The 22286-nt window shown below is 39.7% G+C and overlaps 1 protein-coding gene across 8 annotated transcripts in view; it reads left to right on the top strand.

Annotated features, from left to right (window-relative positions):
• The window catches only part of TCAF1 (TRPM8 channel associated factor 1), a 51838-nt gene extending 29813 nt beyond the window's left edge, over nucleotides 1–22025 (top strand). For 7 of the 8 annotated variants that reach the window (XM_032762037.2, XM_032762041.2, XM_032762040.2 and 4 more), the window contains 7 exons: nucleotides 9724–10718; nucleotides 11007–11104; nucleotides 12228–12441; nucleotides 13065–13304; nucleotides 14198–14535; nucleotides 16042–16292; nucleotides 19260–22025. In XM_032762037.2, the coding sequence (XP_032617928.1) occupies nucleotides 9724–10718; nucleotides 11007–11104; nucleotides 12228–12441; nucleotides 13065–13304; nucleotides 14198–14535; nucleotides 16042–16292; nucleotides 19260–19269 (2146 nt within the window). In that variant the 3' untranslated portion in view covers nucleotides 19270–22025. Of the gene's footprint in view, nucleotides 1–9723; nucleotides 10719–11006; nucleotides 11105–12227; nucleotides 12442–13064; nucleotides 13305–14197; nucleotides 14536–16041; nucleotides 16319–19259 lie in introns of all 8 variants that reach the window. The other variant, XM_032762045.2, reaches the window with a different exon arrangement.
• Nucleotides 22026–22286: the final 261 nt, after the last annotated feature.

Genomic DNA, 22286 nt, shown 5'->3' with positions numbered 1-22286 from the left:
GTATCATTATTATAGCTACCTTTAATTTTTCCCAGCTCTTTCTTTCAAATTTTTCACACTTAAGGAAAAGTTGTCAGAATAACATAATCATCACCGTACCCTTTACCTAGATTCACCAGTGATTACATTTTTTCACATACATATACTGCATAAGTACACATATGAAGAGATTATTTGGCCTAGCCATTTGAGAGTAACCTACAGATCTCAAGAATGAAGGAGGTAGGTGATAGGTATGACACTTCATACCTGAATACTTCAGCCTGTATCTCCTAACAAGGACATTCTCATATAATACAATACAGTTATCTCACTTAAAACATGTAACATTGATAGAATGCTGTTATCTAATGTCCATGTTCAAATGTCTCCAATTGTTCCAAAAATATCCCTTTTTTAGATTTTTAGAAATATAGGAGCTAATCAAGTTTCCGTATCATGTTTCTTTAGTCTCCTTTAATCAAAATAGTTCCCTAGCTTTTTAAAAATCTTTCAGGACATTAGTATTTTTGAAGTATGCAGTCCAGTTGTTTTATGGAATGCCCTTCAGTTTGGCTTTGTCTAATTGTTTTTTTTTTTTTTCATGATTACACTCAGCTCACACATTTTTGGCAAGAAAATAATTTATGTTGTTTTCATCACAGTGTCACAAATTAAAGGTGCATAAGGTCAGTTTGTCCAATTATTGGTGATGTTAAAATTGGTCATTTAATTAAACTGGAGTTTGCCAGATTTTCCTATTTTACTGATTTTATTTATTATATTTTATTTCTACTTATTTTATTCCTTTCCCCCTTTTTTTAAACTAATTTAGTGTGTGACAATTTTAGATCTGTATGAATATCCTGTTTGCCAACAACCTTTCACCCAGTGGTTTTAGCTTTCATTGATGATCTGTGCCTGAGTAAATATTTATGAAAGTGGCTACTTCTACCACTTCAGCCACTTCTGAACCTTTCTTCAAAATTCATCTCATGTGTCACATCTTCAGAAAGCTGTCCCTTACTCCTCTCCTCTCATTCTGATATAGATGAGTCTTTTGTGCTCCCATACTAACCTAACATCTTAGCACTTACCTCAGGCTAGGTGTTGGTTTACTTGTAGATTTCTACAAGAACTGATTGACATCCTTTGGTAAATAAGACCTTTGCTTCCCCACCTTCACACTTACTGTTAGGTTTGTTCTTCTTTTTAAATGTTTGTTTTAGTATCACTCTATACTCACGGATCCTTTTCTTTTAAGATCGAATACATTACAATCCATTTATAGTCAGTATTTTTCGAAGGTTTAAGTTGTCCCAAATTTGGCAAGTTAAAGCCTCGTTAAGCTGTCTCCTGAGCCCATCAGTTTTATTTTTTTTAGTATTTACTTAATTTCTGACATAAAAAGATATTGCAAGTTTATCTTGTACTTTTCTGGTTCAAAAACTGGATTCAGCCATTTCCTCAAGGAATGCTAGTTCCTTTTAGTGGTGAAGGGTATTTAGAAACCAAGATCTAAAGCATGCTCACTGCTATGGTGTCATCATTTCTGGGTTCCTCAGAAGAGAGAACCATGATATCTTTTAATCATACATTCATACTGATACCCCCAATTTTAATTCAAAATCACAGGATTCTTCTTCTCTTTCACTCATTCCATATTAGTATTTTTCTTCTGCCACAGTGAGAATCCTGGTTTCAACAGCTTCAACATTTACTTATTTGCTCAGTCCAGTAATACACACAAACGAGTTTCATGATTCCTATACCCATACTATTACCAATAACAAACTTGATGAGTTATTTTTGTCTTCCGAATATACCACACTGAGCATATAGAGTCCAGCAAGTACTATATTCAAAAGTATTCAAGTTGCTTTTTACATTTGGGCCTGTTTTTATTCCATGTGGGGTTTTCTCCATATTTGTTTATTTAATTTTATTTTATGAGTGCTAACAGCATGGCTACAATAGCAGAATACGCATTCTTTTATGTGCACATGAAATATTCATGAAGATAGACCATTTGCTGTGCTATAAAATAAGCCTTAGCAAGAGTAAAAGAATTGAAATCATACCATATATGTCCTCATCACAGTGGAATTAAATTAGAATTCAATAACATAAAACATATCTGAAAAATTCCTAAATATTTGTAAATTTAAAAACATGTTTCTAAATACTCCTTAAGTCAAAGCAGAAATTACAAAGGAAATTAGAACATATTTAGAACTGAATAAAAATGAAAGCATAACATGTCAAAAATTGTACAATTCTATTAAAACAGTGCTAAGAAAGATATGCCTTTAAATACTTTTATTGGGAAAGAAGAAAAGTTGAAACTCAATGAACTATGTTTCCATATTAAGAATCTAAAAAAGGAAATTGAATTAAACCCAAAATCTGTAGAAGAAATGAGGAAATAATAAAGAGAGCAGAAATCTGTGAAACAACTTTAAAAAAAAAGTAAATCAGTAAAACCTAAAGCTGATTAGTTGAAAAAAAAAATCATTAAAAGTGATTAACCTCTAGATAGACTATGACAATAGGAGAGATAATACAAATTATAAATTTCAGGAATAGAAGAAGGAACATTAGTACAGATCCTACAGACATTAAAAGGATAATAAGGGAACATTACAACTTTATGCCAGTAAATTTGACAACTTAAATGAGATAGACAAATTTCCTGACAGACAAAAATTACCAAAATTGATACAAAAAGAAACATGAAATATATGCTAAATAAATTGAATTGTAATTTTAAACATTCCAATACTCAATGCAATGTGGTATCCTGGATTGGATCCTAAAAGGCATTGGTGTGAAGAGTGATGATATTTATATAAAATCTGGAGTTGAGTTAGTAGTATTTGATCACTGTTGACTTCTTAGTTTTGACAGATGTACAATTAATGTTTTACTATATTGCAAGTTTTCAGTTTTCTTACATTTCAAAATGGAAATTGTATTTAAAATCAACAACACAAAGAAAATTCCAGGCCCAGACAGCTTCATTGTTGAATTTTATCAAACATTCAAGGAACAAATAATACAAATCCTACATAAACTCTTTTTCAAAATAGAAAAGGAAGATTTTCCAACTTGATTTATTAAAACAGCATTTCTCTAATACTGAAACCAGAAAAGGACATTGTAAGAAAACTACAAAACAATATCCTTCATGAATATAGATGAAAAATTCTTAATAAAATATTAATAGAATACAGAAATATATAAAAAGAATAATACATTATGACCAAGTAAGGCTATCCTAGGATGAATGACTGGTTTAACATTCAGTAATCAGATTAACTCACCATATTAATAGAATGAATGAGAAAAACCATATAATTCAAAGCCGGGCGTGATGGCTCACGCCTGTGATCCCAGCACTTTGGGAGGCCAAGGTGAGTGGATCATTTGAGATCAGGAGTTTGGTTTGAGACCGGCCTGACCACCATGGTGAAATGCTATCTCTATTAAAATACAAAAGTTAGCTGGGCATGGTGGCGTGCACCTGTAGTCTCAGCTACTGGAGAGGCTGAGGCATGAGAATCGTTTGAACCTGGGAGGTAGAGGTTGCAGTGAGCTGAGATCATGCCTCTGTACTCAGCCTGGGCAACAGAGTGAGACTATCTCAAAAAAAAAAAAAAAAGAAAAGAAAAACCATATAATTCAATAATACACATACAAAATATTGACTGAATTCAATACCAAATCATACCAAATTATGATAAAATTTCAGCAAATGAGAAATAAAAAGGAATTGCTTCAACCTGATAAAAATGTCTATGAAAAATATATAGTTAAAAATATTCTTAATGGTGAATACTGAACATTTCCCTCTAAGACTAAGAACAAGACAAGGAATAATACCTGCTCTCACCTCTTCTATTCAACATTGTGCTACAGGTCCTACCCAGTGTAATAAGGCAAGGAAAATAAGGCATAGAGATTGGAAATTTAAAAAAAAAAAACTTATATATGTGTTTTGTTTTTCTAGAACACTGAGCCAAAAGACAGGAAATGTTTGAATCTTGGTGTCAGAAAACAAATTTAAATGAAAAAAAGTATTTTACACATGTAGAAGATTTTTAAATGACAAGATCCATTTAAACATAAAGTTAGCAGAGCATTTCCTAGAATGGAATTATTTTATTTTTAGAAGTATTTGCAAAAAGCATGATCATCTATGTGAAAAAATCCTAAAATATCTACAGAAAAGCTATAATAATTAATTTTAACAAGGTTGTAAGATACAAAAATCAATTTACAAAACCAATTATTTTTAATATATTAGCAACCAACAATTGGTAATTAAAATTTAAAAATACAACATTTAAAATAGAACCCAAATTATGAAGTAGTAAGTGTTAAATTTAACAAAATATGTCATGAGAACTGTATGGTGAAAACTACAAAACATCTCTGAGAGAAATTAAATAAAACCTAAAGAAATGGAGAAATATACCATGTTGATGGATCAGAACACTTGATATTTTAAGATGTCAGTTTCCCTCCATTAACCTACAGATTTAATGCAGTCCATAGTTCAAATTGATTCTAAAAATATACAAATGAAATGGAACTAACATAGGCTAGTTTTAAGACTTCTTACAGAAATGAAGTAGTTGAAACACTTTGATATTGGCATAAAGATAGACATGCAGATCAGTGAAACAGGCCAGATAGTTTAGAGATAGATCCACAAATTTATGGTCAAGTGTTTTTTGACAAAGTTGCTCAGGTAATTCAATGAGGAAATTACAGTCTTTTCAACATATGGTTCTGGAACAACTGGATACCCTTATGGAAAAAAGGTGAATTGTGACCTTCACCCTACTCCATAAAAGCAAATATTTAAAAATAGATCTAGACCTAAATGCAAAAGCTAAATTTTAAAAACTTCTAAATGAAAGCATAGGAGAAAATATCTGTGACCTTGACCTTTGCAATTTTTGCCTACATAGGAACCAAAAAAAAAGTATATGAAGCATAAAAGGAAAAGATTAATAAATTGAGCTTTATTTTTAAAAAGTAAATCGCTTCTGCAGTTCAATAGACAGTATTAAGGAAACAAAAAAGCAAGCCACAGACTGGAAAAAAAAATATTCGCAATACTTATATCTGACAATGGACTTGCATTCAGAATACGTAGAGAACTCTTAACATTCCAATAATAAGACCACCCATGTTTGTTTGGTTTTGTTTTTGTTTTTTGAGACAGGGTGTCCCTTTCTGTCCCAGGCTGAAGTACAGTGGCACGAACATGGCACTCAAGCAATCCTTCCTCCTCAGCCTCCTGAGTAGCCAGGACTCCAGGTGCACGCCACCACACCTGGCCATTTTTAAAATTTTTTGTAGAGATGGAGTCTCGCCATGTTGCCCAGGCTGTTCTCAGACTCCTGGGCTCAAGCAGTCCTGCCTTGGCCTCCCAAAGTGCTGGGATTATAGGTATAAGATACCACATCCTGCAAGGTTTTTTTTAAGCCAAAATATTTTAATAAATTTCACAAAAGATAAAATATAAAAGGCCAAAAAGCCCAAATGATTCTCACTATCATTAGTCATCAGAGAAATGCAAAAACTAAAATCACAATGAAATACCCTATGGCCCCATAAAAATGGCTAAAATTAAAGACTCGCTATATGAATTTTTGACAAGCATGTGATTTTATATATTGCCAGTGGGAATACAAAATGACACAACCGCTTTGGAAGATGGTTTGGCAATTTCTTATAAAGTTAACTGACAATTAACATACAATTTAGCCATTTTATCACCCTTTATCCAAGAGAAAGGAAAACATGTCCACACAAAAACTTGTACATTAATGTTTAGGGCAGCAAGCCCAAACCAAAGACTACCCAAATGTCCATCAACAGAAGACAGGATAAACAAAGTGTAGACTATCCCCAGAATGGCATAATACACAGCCATAGAAGAGGAGCATTATGGATAGGTGCCACAGTATGGATGGTTCTCACAAAGTTATTCTGAGTGAAAGAAGCCAAACTCAAAGGAGTACATACTTTATGATTACATTATATGAAGCTTTAGAAAAGACAAATGTAATGTTTATGGATAGAAAGCATATCAGTAGTTGCCTGAGGTTGTGTATGGGACCTGGATTGATCATACTGGGGCAAAAGGTAGCTTTTGAGGGTGATAAAAAAGTTGTATATTTTCACTGTGGTGGTGGTGGTGGTGGTGGTGGTTACTCAGATGTATAAAGTTAGCAAAAACTCATCAAGATGTACTTTGTGAATTTTATCACATCAATGAAGATGATTGTTTAAAATGGGCATGTTTGAAATTTCAACACCATTTAAATGGGTTGCAATTAAAGAAGTCTCATTCTCTTCCTTACTACTTGTAATCTGTTCCCACTAACCCCTGTAGGTACCCAATTTCATTAGTTTCTTGATTATTTTTTTCTCTGTTTGTTTTTGATGTAAGTATATGTGCATAGATACATATTGTTCCAGATATTTCACAAATTAAACATAGCATACTATGCATAAATTTTTGAAACTTGCTATTTTCCTTTTTATATTTAAATCAACCCACTTACCATTTTTATTTTACTGTATATATTTAAGTTTACAGCAAGTTTTGATATACAGAGCAAAATGGTTACTATAGTCAAACAAATTTACATATCCATCACCTTTCCTAGTTACTTCTCTTCAGTATGTGTGTGGTAAAAGCACCCTACTCTCTTAGCAAAATTTCAGTATACATTATTAAAGATAGTCTTCATGCCATCCATAGTTATCTAGGCTTATTCATTCTACCTAAGTGAAAATTTGTACCCTTTGATGTACTTCCCCCTGTTTCCTCCCCTCCTCATCCCTAGTAACCACCATTGTTTTATTCTCTTTTCCAATTTATTTGACGTTTTTTGTTTTTGTTTTTGTTTTTGTTTGAGACAGAGTCTCGCTCTGTCGCCCAGGCTGGAGTGCAGTGGTGCAATCTCAGCTCACTGCCAGCTCTGCCTCCCGGGTTCATGCCATGCTGCTGCCTCAGCCTCCCGAGTAACTGGGACTACAGGCGCCCGCCAACACACCCGGCTAATTTTTTTGTATTTTTAGTAGACAGGGTTTCACCGTGTTAGCCAGGATGGTCTCGATCTCCTGACCTCATGATCCGCCCATCTCAGCCTCCCAAAGTGCTGGGATTACAGGCGTGAGCCACCATGCCTGGCCTAATCAATAACTTTTTAGAGTATCCTGTCCCATTTTTTCAAGAGAGAGGTAATATATATTCTTAGAACTTTCTGATGATATGCAGTACCTACTTAGAATGTTCTTCTCCATTTGTTGCTGTTGTTCCCTTGGGAGTTTAGTTGGGTGCTTCTCTTTCATGCTGTTAATTTTCATCAGATATTTGGTGGTTCTTGTCTATTTAAATTTTAAATTACGTTTAAATCCTAGGTTGATCATTATTACTGCAGAGCATTTTCTTGGGACAAGTGATAATCCTTGGTCCTTTGTTCTCCTGATCTTCTCTTTCACATGTATGCAGTTAGAGTCTTCTGTTCTCATGGCTTTCTGATCAATCAGATACCATTTGATTTATATTTTTTATAGATGTCCCCACTATCTCAGTTTGCTGATGGCACCCTTCTCAAAATCCAATGCTATTATGGATTTACTCATTTGTTTATATTGAGACAGAGTTTCACTCTGTCGCCCAGGCTGGAGTGCATTGGCACGATCTCAGCTCACTGCAACCTCCGCCTCCCAGGTTCAAGCAATTCTCCTGCCTCAGCCTCCTGAATACCTGGGATTATAGGCACCCACAATCATGCCCCGCTAATTTTTGCATTTTTGTAGAGACAGGGTTTCACGAGGATTTATTTTTTTAAGTAACTTTTGTTTCACTTCAGAAGAAGGTAAGGAAGAGAAGTAAAATCCAACTCATTTTTTCAACATATGAAAGAATTACTTAGCCACTACTATATATAAATCATGGCTGTTGGAACCAATAGACAGATGCCTCTGAGGGTGCCCCCTGGCTAAGCACTGAGCAAGACCTCATGTGGTCTCAATGTTCAGATGAAGTTCTAATAACTCAGTGTCTGAATCTCAGCTTTGCAGGTTTAATTTCTCTCATCTTGTCAGTAGGCTCATGTAGAAATCCTGAAGCTGATGTATTCACTTAGAGCACAGTAGCCCACCTCTTCACTGATTTTACTCTTAAAAAAAAAAATTGCATGAAATTTGTAAACAAGGCCAGGTGCCATGGCCTATAATCCCAGCACTTTGGGAGGCCAAGGCAGGAGGAATGCTTGAGCCCAGGAGTTCAAGACCAACCTGAGCAACATAGTGAGACCCCCTCTCCATTAAATTAAAAAATCAAAAATAAAAGAGAAAAAAATTATAAACAGAACTCCAAGAACTAAGACACATTTTTCATTAAATTTTGCATACATGTTTAAAGTACTACAATTAAAAATGAATCTTAAAAAATTTTTAGAGTCACCAAATTAAATACAGACTATCCAAAATGTTGCTTGAATAAAATAAATAAATGTTACAAATCCAGAATATTCTGGTTGGCCTAGCCAGTGACTTCTTTCTCTCATTAGGCAGGTGATCATGGAAAGCAGCATTATAATCACAGAGTTGTTTGGTAAGCCTTGAATCAGAGCAAGAAGAGATAGTTGAGTGATGTTAATGGTGGTTCTTTACCGAGTTAGAGAGTCATCTGCCAATTAGTATGGTGGTAGCTTTATCTTTAGTAAAGGTTTGTACTTGCTAAGAGGACCCTAGCTTTCCCATCAGTAGAGCTCTGCCTGCCATAGAGAGTACAGCACGAATACTGCAAATTTGTTGTCTACCTGACCCCTATTTTTTGGTGTTATCTTACAGCTGCATCCTACTATACAATCGCCATAGCTTTACCTAACAAAAGTGACAGAACCAACTCTGGAATCTCAAGCTCAGAGAGGCCACTCTACTCCTTAACCCCACCTTTTCCAGTGTTCCATCTCATTTTGGATTTCTGGGCGTCTTGAGGGCTTCTAGGGCTGGATTACCCACAGAAAGTAAACAGATGGTGCCGAGCAAAACCTTACAGCATGGATGTGCATCACTCCTGTTGGGCAGGCGGTGAAAAAGTGGAGATCTAGATGCAGACAGTAAAGTCCTCTTGGCCTCTTGGGCTCAGGTAACCAGAGGGTCTCACTAGAGTTGAGGCCAGTCAGTTCCCCTACCCCACCTTTTGAGATAATAATGATTCTTCACTAGCACTATTGATTTGGCCTTCCATGGACTTTATTTGTAGGAAATTAGCTGCAATTTCCTGCAATTTATAAATAAGACTCCTTATAAGGAAAAAAAAAAAACCATGATTTCCCATTCTTTTTTTTTTTTTTTTTGTATGTGTTGTTTAGAGGGTTGAAATAACCACGAACTTAAATCTGGAATATTTAAGACATGGTATTGGGTAAACACAGCGGGGCTCCCTTTGCAATTTCCATTGGAGAATTTGTGCTCTAAGAATGAGCAGAGCAGAATTAATGCTGAGTCCCTCTGCCACCCCTCCAACAAGTCTCCATACCCAGTGAGGTCAGATCTGTCCATTTTGTTCTTCCAACTTTCCCCTAAGAACTAAAAATAACAATATTAGCAAAGCTAACACATCTATAGCCCTTACTGTATGCCATCCACTGTTCTAACAGCTTTATACAGAACTGTACCTCTAATAAAGAATGCATATGTCTTTTGCAGTTGTGAAGATGACCTCTCCGAGGACAGAGAGGAGCTTCTGCATGGGATTTCGGAGCTGGACATCAGCAACTCGGATTGTTTCCCATCCCAGCTGCTAGTGCATGGGGCTTTAGCCTTTCCTCTAGGGTTAGATTCCTACCATGGCTGTGTTATAGCGGCTGCCCGCTATGGCCGGGGCCGGGTGGTTGTGACTGGCCATAAGGTATTATTCACTGTTGGTAAACTGGGCCCATTTCTGCTCAATGCTGTCCGCTGGCTGGATGGGGGCCGCAGAGGCAAGATCGTGGTGCAGACAGAGCTGAGAACCCTGAGTGGCCTCCTCGCAGTGGGGGGCATAGATACCAGCATCGAGCCCAATCTGACCAGTGATGCAAGTGTGTATTGCTTTGAACCCGTGAGTGAAGTGGGGGTCAAGGAACTGCAGGAGTTTGTAGCAGAGGGTGGTGGGCTATTTGTTGGAGCCCAAGCCTGGTGGTGGGCCTTCAAGAACCCCGGAGTGTCCCCTTTGGCTCGATTCCCAGGAAACCTCCTCCTCAACCCCTTTGGCATCAGCATTACAAGCCAAAGCCTCAATCCAGGGCCCTTTCGTACTCCTAAAGCAGGGATAAGGACCTATCACTTCCGCTCCACCTTGGCCGAGTTCCAGGTTATAATGGGCAGAAAGAGAGGAAATGTGGAAAAGGGCTGGTTGGCAAAGCTGGGACCAGATGGTGCAGCTTTCCTGCAGATTCCCGCAGAAGAGATCCCTGCCTACATGTCTGTGCATCGACTCCTGAGGAAGCTGCTAAGTCGATACCGGCTCCCAGTAGCAACTCGAGAGAACCCTGTTATCAATGACTGCTGCAGAGGTGCTATGCTTTCCCTGGCCACAGGGCTGGCCCACTCTGGAAGTGACCTCTCTCTGTTAGTCCCAGAGATTGAAGATATGTACAGCAGCCCCTATCTGCGCCCCTCAGAATCTCCTATCACCGTCGAGGTCAACTGCACCAATCCAGGTAAGGAACAAGGGTTGGGAGCTCAATATTATGGGAACGGGGGAATGGGGACAGGCTGACATCAGCAGTCCATTTCAGGGACCCGATCATGTCCAGAGGGTGGTCTCCATTTTTTACCATGAACTTTGAAGAAGATAACGGTTGGGATTTTAAGTACTATTTGGAAGAGTTGAGTCAGGGCAGCATGTGGGGAAGATACGTGCTTACGAAGGGTCTCTGGTGATGCTGGGTGGAGATGGGCATCATGGAGGAGGGATAAAATCTGCCTACCCCTCCTGCTTTTGGCAGGCACCAGATATTGCTGGATGAGTACTGGGCTCTATATACCTGGAAGGCAAATTATAGAAGTCTCACTGCCTGAAGCTACTGCCTCTGCCGACCTGAAGGTAAGGCCATGCCCCACCTCACCATGTAACATGGAACCCAAAGGCTCTTCCTAGCACAGTCAGTATCTTATTTGATTCTCACAAAGCCCTGTTGGTAATATGGAGCAGGTGATTTTACCCTTGTTTTAAGGATGAAGTAACTAAGGTGCAGAAAAGCTGATTGATTGATTGATTGATTGAAATGTATAGAGCTAATACAAATAAGTGCCCAGGACTCAAACCTAACTTATTTCTGGCTCTTAAGTTTTGTGCTTTTGACTTACGTCCTAGAGTAGGGAATAAGAGGTATCAAATGGAAGGTAACCTAGCACAGAGTAGGCATTCAGTAAATCTGAGTTCACTGTTCATCTCCATATCCATTCCCATGGTAGCACAAGGTCTTTCTGACTTCAACTTCTTCCCCATGACATCCAGGACCATTCCTCGATTGCCCAGTTCACCTTCCCTCTGTCACTTTCACATAGAACCCATTTGCAAAGTTAGTTTGCTGCCCTTCCCTATCCCCCTTGGGGGTCACTATGATGGTTAGCATCTATTCTGTGCCTGTACCTATCCTGGAACTTGATTAGCATAAACCCAGGGAAAAGAATCCTAGGACTCTACCAAGTACCTACCCAGGAAGAGGGCTTGGAGAAAGGGGAGAAACTGAATCAACTCTCCACTATCTTAGCCAGATCACATCGCCTCCCACTGGGCCCTCTCTCTGATCAGCAAAAGGCAGGGTTCCGTCTGCCCCATTCCAAATGCCAGAATCACCACCATGAGATAGGCGATCAAGTGTTCTATTTGTTAGCAACAGCAGGGGACTGGGCGTGGGAGTCAGCCCTCCTCAGAACTGGCCTTATAGGTTACACCTGGCACTCCTCACATTAATGTCTGTCTAACATGACCCATTATGGAGCTGTTTGAATGCCTTGGGAAAATATTTATATATACTTCAGTCTATATGCCCCAAGGAATGCTACAGTTTCTTGGGGTATCACACATGGTTCATCTGTGGTGGGAAGGCTGGGCTCGCTTGGGTTCATGGCTGAATGACCCAACCTGAGTCCCTTGCTGGGCTCTCTCCTTCCACCCACTCGTGCCCCATGGTGACTCCGTGGGGGGGATCTCTCTGCTCCAGATACAGATTGGCTGCCACACAGATGACCTGACCAGGGCCAGCAAGCTTTTCCGAGGCCCACTCGTAATTAACCGGTGCTGCTTGGACAAACCCACAAAATCGATCACGTGCCTCTGGGGTGGACTCCTCTATATAATTGTGCCTCAGAACAGCAAACTGGGTTCTGTGCCCATCACTGTGAAGGGGGCTGTGCATGCTCCATACTACAAGCTGGGTGAGTGGAAGCCCTGGGTGCCCCTGAGGGAAGGGGAAGAACTGAGATGAGGATTCCAGAGAGTATGGGATTCCAGGAGGTGACTAGAGCCTGTTTGGTGCAGAAGGAGAAAGACACAGGCTAACAGAGGAAGGAGGGTCAGCTTCCTTAGATTCAGCTTTGGGGTTGTACAGATAAAGACCAAACCACATCCTTGGAGACTTCATAGAAGGATAGACTAACGCAGGAACAGAAAACCAAACACCACGTGTTCTCACTTATAAGTGGAAGCTGAACAATGAGAACACATGGACACAGGGAGGGGAACATCACACACTGGGGCCTGTCAGTGGGGTGGGTAGCAGGGGTGGATGGAGGGAGACCATCAGGATAAATAGCTAATGCATGCTGGGCTTAATACCTGGGTGATGGGTTGATGGGTGCAGCAAACCAGCATCACACATGTTTACCTATGGAACAAACCTGCACGTCCTGCACATGTATCCCGCAACTTTAAATTTTTTAAAAAAGAGGAGGGACATGGCAGTTCATGATTTTGGTGTTCTCTTCCTGGAGTCCAAGTTGTATGTTGTAATTTAAGGGATTTAGGAAAGGATTTCAAGCTCCATGGTCTCTCTTCCTAGGGGAGACCACCCTGGAGGAGTGGAAGAGGCGTATCCAGGAGAATCCAGGGCCCTGGGGAGAGCTGGCCACGGACAACATCATTCTGACCGTGCCAACCGCAAATCTTCGTACTCTGGAGAACCCTGAGCCGCTGCTCCGCCTCTGGGACGAGGTGATGCAGGCTGTGGCACGACTGGGAGCTGAGCCGTTCCCTTTGCGCCTGCCTCAGAGGATTGTTGCTGACGTGCAGATCTCAGTGGGTGGGTGCTCCAAGCAAACCCTCTGTGCATGCTGCCTCTGAGCGCCTTCCTGTCCTTCATCAGCCATGCAGTGGGCAGCCAGTAGAGGAAACATATTTTGCTAGCAAGACATATAGATGTATCCTTGCTATTTAAATGGGAAGCAAATATGTGTGTGTGTATATATATATATATATATATACACACACACATATATATTTGTAACAGTTTAGGTCAGCATGTCAAGGACATCAAGAAATGCCACCTGAGCTTTCACAGGCATTCATCAGGGACTTCAAGCCAGTAAAAATGGCAGAGGGCCTTGACCTAGGTCAGAATTGTTGGGTTGGAACAGGGAATTTCACAACTTTAGGAACACACCGAATAAAGTGATCTTTGCCTGTGGTCAAGGAAGATGAAAAATGAGGGAAATATACAGACATTAAAGAACCATGGGAATTTCTCTGGACCCTCATTTTCTTCTCTTATACAGATGTTCACTGTAAACTTGTGTTGATATGGCAACTCCATATCTGAACAATGAGAGAGGAGCTACCCTTAAAGAGCTCTGAATTTTGAGAAAAGGTTATAGTTACACAGATTCACATGGATAAGGCATCCTCATCAAAATAGAAAAATTGAATGGTAACATGAACGGCTCCTTATATATAAGCTGCATCTCCTTCCATAGCCACACTATTCTGGGTCAGAGTAAAGATGAAGGAATTCTTAGAGAATGAGGAGAAGGAACACGTAGCAGGGTCTTGGTTTGGGTTGCTTTTCTGAGTATTATGGTGTGCTGGAATTTGGCTGGGGTTACTGAGTGTTTTGGAACAGACACAAAACATAGAAGAATATTACTAGTTAAATGGGGAGGACCCTAACTCTCTCTTCCCTCCTTCTGCATTTTCCAGGCTGGATGCATGCAGGGTACCCCATCATGTGCCATCTGGAGTCAGTGCAGGAGCTCATCAACGAGAAGCTCATCAGAACCAAGGGGCTATGGGGCCCCGTCCACGAGCTGGGCCGCAACCAGCAGCGGCAGGAGTGGGAGTTCCCACCACACACCACCGAGGCCACCTGCAACCTGTGGTGTGTGTATGTGCATGAGACAGTCTTGGGCATTCCTCGAAGCCGTGCCAATATTGCTCTGTGGCCCCCAGTTCGGGAGAAAAGAGTCAGAATCTACCTGAGCAAGGGTCCCAATGTGAAAAACTGGAATGCATGGACCGCACTGGAAACGTATTTACAGGTACTGGGCAAGAATGGCGGATGATGGGGGACCCCTATTGTGGGGACCATCAGGGCAACTATTGGATAATGTTCTAGTGGCCCAGAAGACCACCCATTGCCCCTGTCTCCCACACCGGGATATGGGAGGCCCTGACAAATCCAACTGTCACAGTCGTATTGATGTCTCTCAGTGCATCACCTTGCATGACCCTTAAGTGGATTTCATTGCCTGAGCCTCACCTTCCACCCCATAGAGATACATGATAGTAAATAGAAAGCACTGAGAAAGGTTAAAAATGGTAGAGGCAAATAAAGTACTATACATATATCACTCTCTCTGGCTTTAAAGCCAGACATACCTGAGACTGAAGCCAAACTCTCCTACTTGATAGCTATCTAAAACCAGCCCCCCCCAACCATACACATAATCCATAGGATATGACTTATTTTTTTTTCCTTAGATGAATGTACCATCTTCTCATTATGCCTTGGCCGAGCCTCAGAGTCCCCATTATGTAGGCAATCCAAGAGTCCTCACTGACCTGGACAAGGAGGTGGCCTTGCCTTTGACCAGTTGTTTAATGCCCAGTTCTCTCCCTGCAATGCCTGGATCAGTTCCTGGCATGAAACTGGAGAGTTTCATCACCTTGAATTTCAGAACTCAGTCTCAGGCCAAGCATACTCTATTCTGGTTCTTCCACCTGCTGGAAGCTCTCTTATTCATTCCCACTGCCATGAGAATTATGGGAAACAGCCAAGGAGGCTCCACTTTAACCTTGTTATGGCTGCTTTGCCCCAGGAACACCAAGTTTCTCATTGGTGAAATAAATGTGAAGTTGGTCTGGGGAACTGTTCAAGTGCTTCATAATTCAAGCACTGTAACTCAACAGCCTCAGGAAGGCTGCCTTTTTCAAAAATTACAACTTATTCTTAATTCTAGTTACCCAGACAATCTGCAGTCTTCTACTTCTATCCCACTCACTTTTTTCCCCAAAGGCCATTTTAATAGCCTTGCACATTGACAAAGATCTATGATTAATGAGGATTTCTTTGTGTCAGGATGAGGTGGAAGTTTCCTTATTGTTGAGGTTTCACTTTTCAACTCTTGAGAGAGAAGAGGATTCTTCCAATTCTGCCAATTTTAAATCCTTGTGTAATATCCTATATCTATTTGCATGATCTAGTGGGATATATGGATAATGATACCGGTAGAAAATATTGATATTAAGCATATTAAGATGTCTTGAAGAAACCAGATCAATTCCATAATGACATTACTATGGCCCTCACCGATTGAGTGTCCACTTGGTGTTGAGCACCGTGCTGGTCCCAAGGCCCTTCCTAAGATTAGAATGTGGGAGAGCAGGGCATGAGGCCAGGAGGCAAAATGGAGGAGAGCAAGTCAGTGATAGATGTGAAGCTAATGGGTAAGGGGTTACATACACTAAGTTCACTTACTATAGTAGTTGTTGTTGGACCCTCTTTTATTTCCAAATGTCATCTGTATTTTTCTTTCTCTTTCCAGCTCCAGGAAGCCTTTGGTTGGGAGCCATTCATCCGTCTCTTCACTGAGTACAGGAACCAGACCAACTTGCCCACAGACAATGTTGACAAAATGAATCTGTGGGTCAAGATGTTCTCCCACCAAGTGCAGAAGAACCTGGCTCCGTTCTTTGAGGCCTGGGCCTGGCCCATCCAGAAGGAAGTGGCTACCAGCCTGGCCTATCTGCCTGAATGGAAGGAAAATATTATGAAATTGTACCTCCTCACACAGATGTAAGAAGTGCCCATCGAGGTGGCAGGTAGAGAGGTTTGGGGAGGTAGGCAGAGGTGGGGATTCACTCCTCTACCTCTGCCTCCCAGGGTCTGGCCTTATCCTCTTAGTTCATTGCCCTATACCTTATTACTGACTTCTGTCTCTAGGAAGTGGGTTCAGAACACAGCCAAAAGTGGAATCAGAATTTCTCAGGTGCAAGGGCTTCTGTTTCTGCATCTTGTTCCTCTGCTCTCTCAGCTGTCACATTCCCTCCTGACCCTGCACTGGCCCAGTTCCGAGAGCTTTGGCATCTGCTTCTATATCAGCCCTGGATTCACCATCATAGGCCATAGCCCAGAGGGGGTAGTTCTCATGTTGGCATCCTGAGGACTCCCTTTGGGCTTTTGTTTTTGATCAGTTGTTCCAAAAACTTGACCATAAAAGTCAACTGGAACACAAATTTACCATGAGACCCAGACAGCTCTTGGATGGACTTATGTATTTTGTGACTTGAGCAGTTTTCAAAGTGCTAGACAAGCATTCTGGTATAGTGGGAAGAGCCCAGAACTAGGTAGGGTTAGCTCTCGGGAAAGTCATTTCAACTTGGTACTCTCATTTCCTGTGTGTAAAATGGGGATAAAAATTCCCAGTTCACAGGGTTGTCGTGGAGGTTCAGACTGATAAATTCTGAAGAGGCTTGTGAGGTCTGCAGAGCATGTCATCTAAGGGGTTTTTCTATTTTATGCTGGTCCACAGGATAATGAGCTTACTACTTTCCATCCTGTCTCCAGAATTTAGAGGTTAGAATAACTCTTTCTACAAGTAGCTTCCCTGTGTTCAAATCCTGGTTCTTTCACTTACGAGTTGTATAACCCTGGCAATTTCCTTAACTTCTCAGTGATTTAGTTTTCTCATCTATAAAATAGGATCTATCTCATAGGATTATTGTGAGGATTACCTTTTATAATACCTTTAAAAAGCAGTGACAACAGTCCCTGGCAGATACTAGGTGTTGAGAAAATGTCTGCTGCCATTATTATTATCAAATTGACTCAGTACTCTTTATGAGCTAGACTTTACTTTTAGATGATATTTACAGAGGCAGTTGTAGTTAATCGTAGCCCATCTTGCACTTTATACAGCAACCTCTGAAAGGATTCTGCTATGTTGCATTATGAATCTAAAGGAAGAGCTCTAAATTCATAATCGGTTTTTTAAAAATAGCTAAACAATTTAGTTTTTTTTAACTTAGATTTGTAAAGCTATTTATAAGAACCCCATTGTGAATTTGGAGCTCTTCCTTGATCTCCTTACACAATTCTGTCTTTCATAGCCAATTCCTTCTTTGATTAAATCAAGAGTAGATGTCTTGAAGAAACCAGATCAATTCCATAATGACATTTGTCCTTAGCAAACAGACTGCATCTGGTTTCATGACAGTGTTTATATTTCTGTAACACAGATTCAAGACACAGTCCCTGTCAAGAGTTACTCACCAGTTTGGCAGAAAAAGTCCACACACATAGAGGACTTTACTCTGAAACAAGATAATTGGATAGAGTTGACCCAAACTTACTTCCTTTTAATTTTATTCAGAATCCCCTATTTCTTTATAGTTTTAACTAAAGTTGGGTCCTTTTGGTTGATGTCATATACATCCAGCCAGTTTTTCTTCAGCTCACTTTTTATTTTAGTTATTTTAACATATCATTTTATTTGCTTAATTGGTAATTGGGTAGATATGTAGACTGTAACATTTGACCTATAGAGTTTTTTCTTTGGATTTTTTTTTTTTTTTTTTTTTTTGAGATAGACTATCACTCTTGTCACCCAGGCTGGCATGCAATGGCACTGTCTCGGCTCATTGCAACCTCTACCTCCCAGGTTCAAGCAATACTCCTGCCTCAGCATCCCAAGTAGCTGGGCTTACAGGTGCCCACCACCACACCCAGCTAATTTTTTGTATTTTTAGTAGATACAGGGTTTCGCCATGTTGGCCAGGCTGGTCTCGAACTCCTGACCTAGGTGATCCACCCACCTCGGCCTCCCAGTAGATTTCTTTATCATGTTATTTGTCGGTCCTAGGATTATTTCTCCTGATTGCACGAATATCCATTGCCTAGGCACTTTAAACATGAGACATTGGATATTTGTTCAACATTTAAAATAATTGTTATCAATTATTGGGTGTGTACCAGTTATTGTAGTGATTCCTTTCTATAGATTGTTTCATTTAATCTTCACAATAATCTCATGACATAGCAACTATTATCACTCCCATTTCATTTTATGAAAGAGAGAACTGAATTTAATGAAGATAAGGTAAATTATCTAAGGCTATATTGCTAATAAGTGGTTGATCTTGGATTTGAATTTCAGGCATTCTGATTACAGAATGGGCATTCATAACTACAGTGCTTTGAATGACCCCATCAGTGGGTAAATAAAGAAGCCAACCAGCAAACAAAGGATCATTATGTCCTTACTTGCCAGAGCTTTGGCTGCATATACTTACCCATCATCTACTTTTATCAGAACAAAAAGTCATTTTGTTTACCCCAAATGACAATTCAAAGAATTTAAGGTAGGCTCCTGAAGTGCTTCCCAATAGATAGTGCTGGAGTGAGCCCTTTAGCATCAGCCAGATCTTTTAGATTCTGGGTTATTCAAATTTCAGTTATTCTTTCTAGGGTACCATGAAAGTGTTCTCTAGTTTGTTTGATTTTGAATGATGGACTATTTCAGTGAAGTGCCTGACTCCCAGAGATCCCAAACACTGCATGTTCTCAGAAAGGAAATTAGATCCTCCATCTTTGAGAATATGTGTATCCATTCTTGCCCTCTTTAATATATTTTTAGCAGTACATCCCGGGGATATATTTAAAATATAAAGTTATCCATGTTACTTCTGTGTCTAAAAGCCTCCAGTGGAATTTCTAATTTGAGATAATGGACTAAACATAAGTTTACCTTCCCTCCCTCCACAGGCCCCACTGAAATTGAAGTCAAGAAATGCAAAAAGGAATTGACACATCTCAGCAAAGAAAACTGAAGGGATTTGGTTATAAGTGGAGAAGATCTCAGCATATTTCTGGAAGAGAGAAAGTGGATGAAGCATGATAATGAAAGAGTGAAGAACCTTTCAGATAAAATATAAGCTGATCTGAACAACATAACCCCAAAGAGACTTGCGCACCTGAAAAGCTTGTCTACTGAAGAATTACTCCAGTTGTAAGATTGAGCCCTCTCCTACTCTCCCCCAACTCTTATGCACAGAACACAGGCAGTCTCCACTATTGATACCAGTTAAAAATTTCTTGTTATTGTTGCTGTTGTTGTTTATATAAAGGAATTGAACAGGCTGCCTGCAGAGAGATAAGAGTTGGTGCTCCAGAAAAAAATTTCTCTTCTAGTGGAAATAAGTGCCCCTACCCCCAGCCAGTCAGCTAATTCTCTACTGACAGCTGAGACCTCCTACTCAAGTGCCTGTCGCCTTCAGGTATAGAAGAGGTTTGCTGAAGAAACAGACCTAACTGTACAACAGCAGAGGAAACCCGTGCCAACTGTTATACAAGTTAACAGTTATGTTGATTCTTAAATGGGAATGGTGAGTTAGAAACTCCCAGACATGGGTGATGGGGAGGGAAGAGGAATAAGAAAAGTCACCAGGTAGAATCAGGGGCCTTGAAAATATGACAAACTCTGAGGGAAACAAAGACAATGTGGAAAGAATAACTTAATTTTAATTCCATCTCCAGAGAGATTTGAGGTGTATTTAAGATGAAAAACAGGATACTACAAAGAAACGGAAAACTCAGAAGTTCGAGACCAGCCTAGGCAAGATGGCAACACCCCGTCTCTACAAAATAATTTTTAAAAATTAGCCAAGCATGGTGGCATGTGCCTGTGGTCCTAGCTACTTCGGAGGCTGAGGTGGGAAGATCACTTGAGCCCAGGAGTTCAAGGCTTCAGTGAGCCATGATGGTGCCACTGCACTCCAGCCTGGGGGACAGAGTGGGACCCTGTCTCTTAAAAAGCAAGAAAAGAAAGAGAAGACTGAGAATAAGAAGATCTCTTTGAAAATAAAATAAGACTGCTAAAAGTATTTGGTATACAGTCTGGAAAATAAAGTTGAGGGAATCTCTCCAGATAAAGAGCAAAAAGAAATAGAAAAATATAAAGAAAGAAAAAAAGACATAGACAATCAATATGTAATGTTGAGTTCCTGGAAGAGAGAACAGAGACAGTGTAGGTGAAGAAATAAAAAGAAAAAGAACTGAAGAACAAAGCAAGCTAAGTCTCCAGATCGAGAGGGCCCAATACAATCTACATCTAGACACGATATTGCAAAATTTTGGAATATTAAGGATAGAAGGAAGATATTAAAGTGGCCAGGGAGAAAACAAATGAGGTCATCACGATTAGCTCAACACAAAAATGGATGAGAAATAGACTGCTAACAGATTTGTCATCAGCAACACTGAATGCCAGAAGTCAATGGATCAACATCTTCACAGAGCTTATGGAAAATTTTTGTACCTAGAATTTCATAGTAAGGCAAACTGTCAAGAAGAATATCAAAGTGAAGACATTTTCTGACAGGCAAATTTTCAGAAAGTCTCCCTCCTTTGCACCCTTACTGAGGAAGTATCTTGAGGAAGTTCTCCAGCAAAATGAGGATGAAAACCAGGAAAGAAGAAGAAATGGGATCCATAAAACAGTGGACCTTACCTAGGATGTCTCATTCTAGAGTGACAGTTATCCAAAAGGATGTCTCACCCTAGAGTGACAGCTATCCAGCAGACTAATTTCAGATAAGAGCACACTGTCTTGGGCTTTCTGGGAGGAATGTGCATTCAGTGCCATAGATAGTATCATTGAAGAGCTGGGATGCTTGAGAAGATTATTTAGTCAAGAAAAAAGAAAGACAAATCAACAATATGTCAAAAAATTCAGGTCCAATTATAGAGCAAAATAAAATGAGGCATGATTTTGAGTTATTCATGAAGAATAAGAGGCTTGATAGGTACATTTCCTTTTCTGTGGCACAGGCATGATAATATTGGGTGTGTAGGGAAGAAAATATCCTAGCTTATACTAGGCTCCCAGTAAGAAGTATTTAAATAGCCAAAATAATGTGGATATCATTTATTAATATTCAGTGTTCAGATCAGCCTATTAACAAAGCGTGAAAGGCTTCATTTTTTATTCAGAACTGAAGTTGAAAGTAATGCTGACAAAGGGAAAGAAAGCAGAAAGAGATTGAGAATTAGAGGCAGAGGTGGAATCAAAGGTAGAGATACTTATATATTCAAAGTGGGGAGGAAAAGATCTTCAGTTAATGGAACAAGAACTAGAGGATTAGTATATTGTTCAAAGCTATAAAATCAAACCAATAGATGTATTAAAAAGTGATGTAACTATCAGACATTTGGAGACAGATGGACAAAGGAAAGTGGTGATAGCGTAAGTTAAATCCTTATCTTTTGTAATGGGGAATTATTAAAGATGTTGTAAAGTCAATAAGTCAAGAAATTATTGCTCAAACATATTATTTAAAGTTAGAAAGTTAGTTACCAGACGATCTAAAATAAATATTGTTAAAAGCGTTACCTCTAGGGAATGGGACTAGATTTTAAAAGGGTGGGATGGGAAACTGTGTTTTTCATTTTAAGTCCTTCTGTACTATTTAATTTTTTACCTTGTGCATGTATTACTTTGAAAAAATTTTTAATAAACCCAAATAAAAATCTTCCAGTGACTTCACATTGATTAAGATGCAACCCAGCTAAAGCCTTTAAAATGGTTTTCAAGGTCCTCAGGTATCTAGGTCCACTTGATGTGTCCAGGCTCATGGTATCTCCCCACAAGTCTCTATTTCCAACCAGATTAAGTATCTTCCAGTTATTAAAACACACTTCACATTCTTTTGTTTGTACAGGTGTTCCACAAAAAACAAAGCCTACTGCTGATCTCACCATGTCTGCTGGGTAAGCTTACCATCTAGTGGGTTT

The sequence above is a fragment of the Hylobates moloch genome, unplaced genomic scaffold, assembly GCF_009828535.3.
Source record: "Hylobates moloch isolate HMO894 unplaced genomic scaffold, HMol_V3 SCAFFOLD_1, whole genome shotgun sequence".
In the NCBI taxonomy this organism is placed as follows: Eukaryota; Metazoa; Chordata; class Mammalia; order Primates; family Hylobatidae; genus Hylobates; species Hylobates moloch.
The sequence above is the reverse complement of the archived record's forward strand: the minus strand, read 5'-3'. Positions and strand labels throughout refer to the sequence as shown.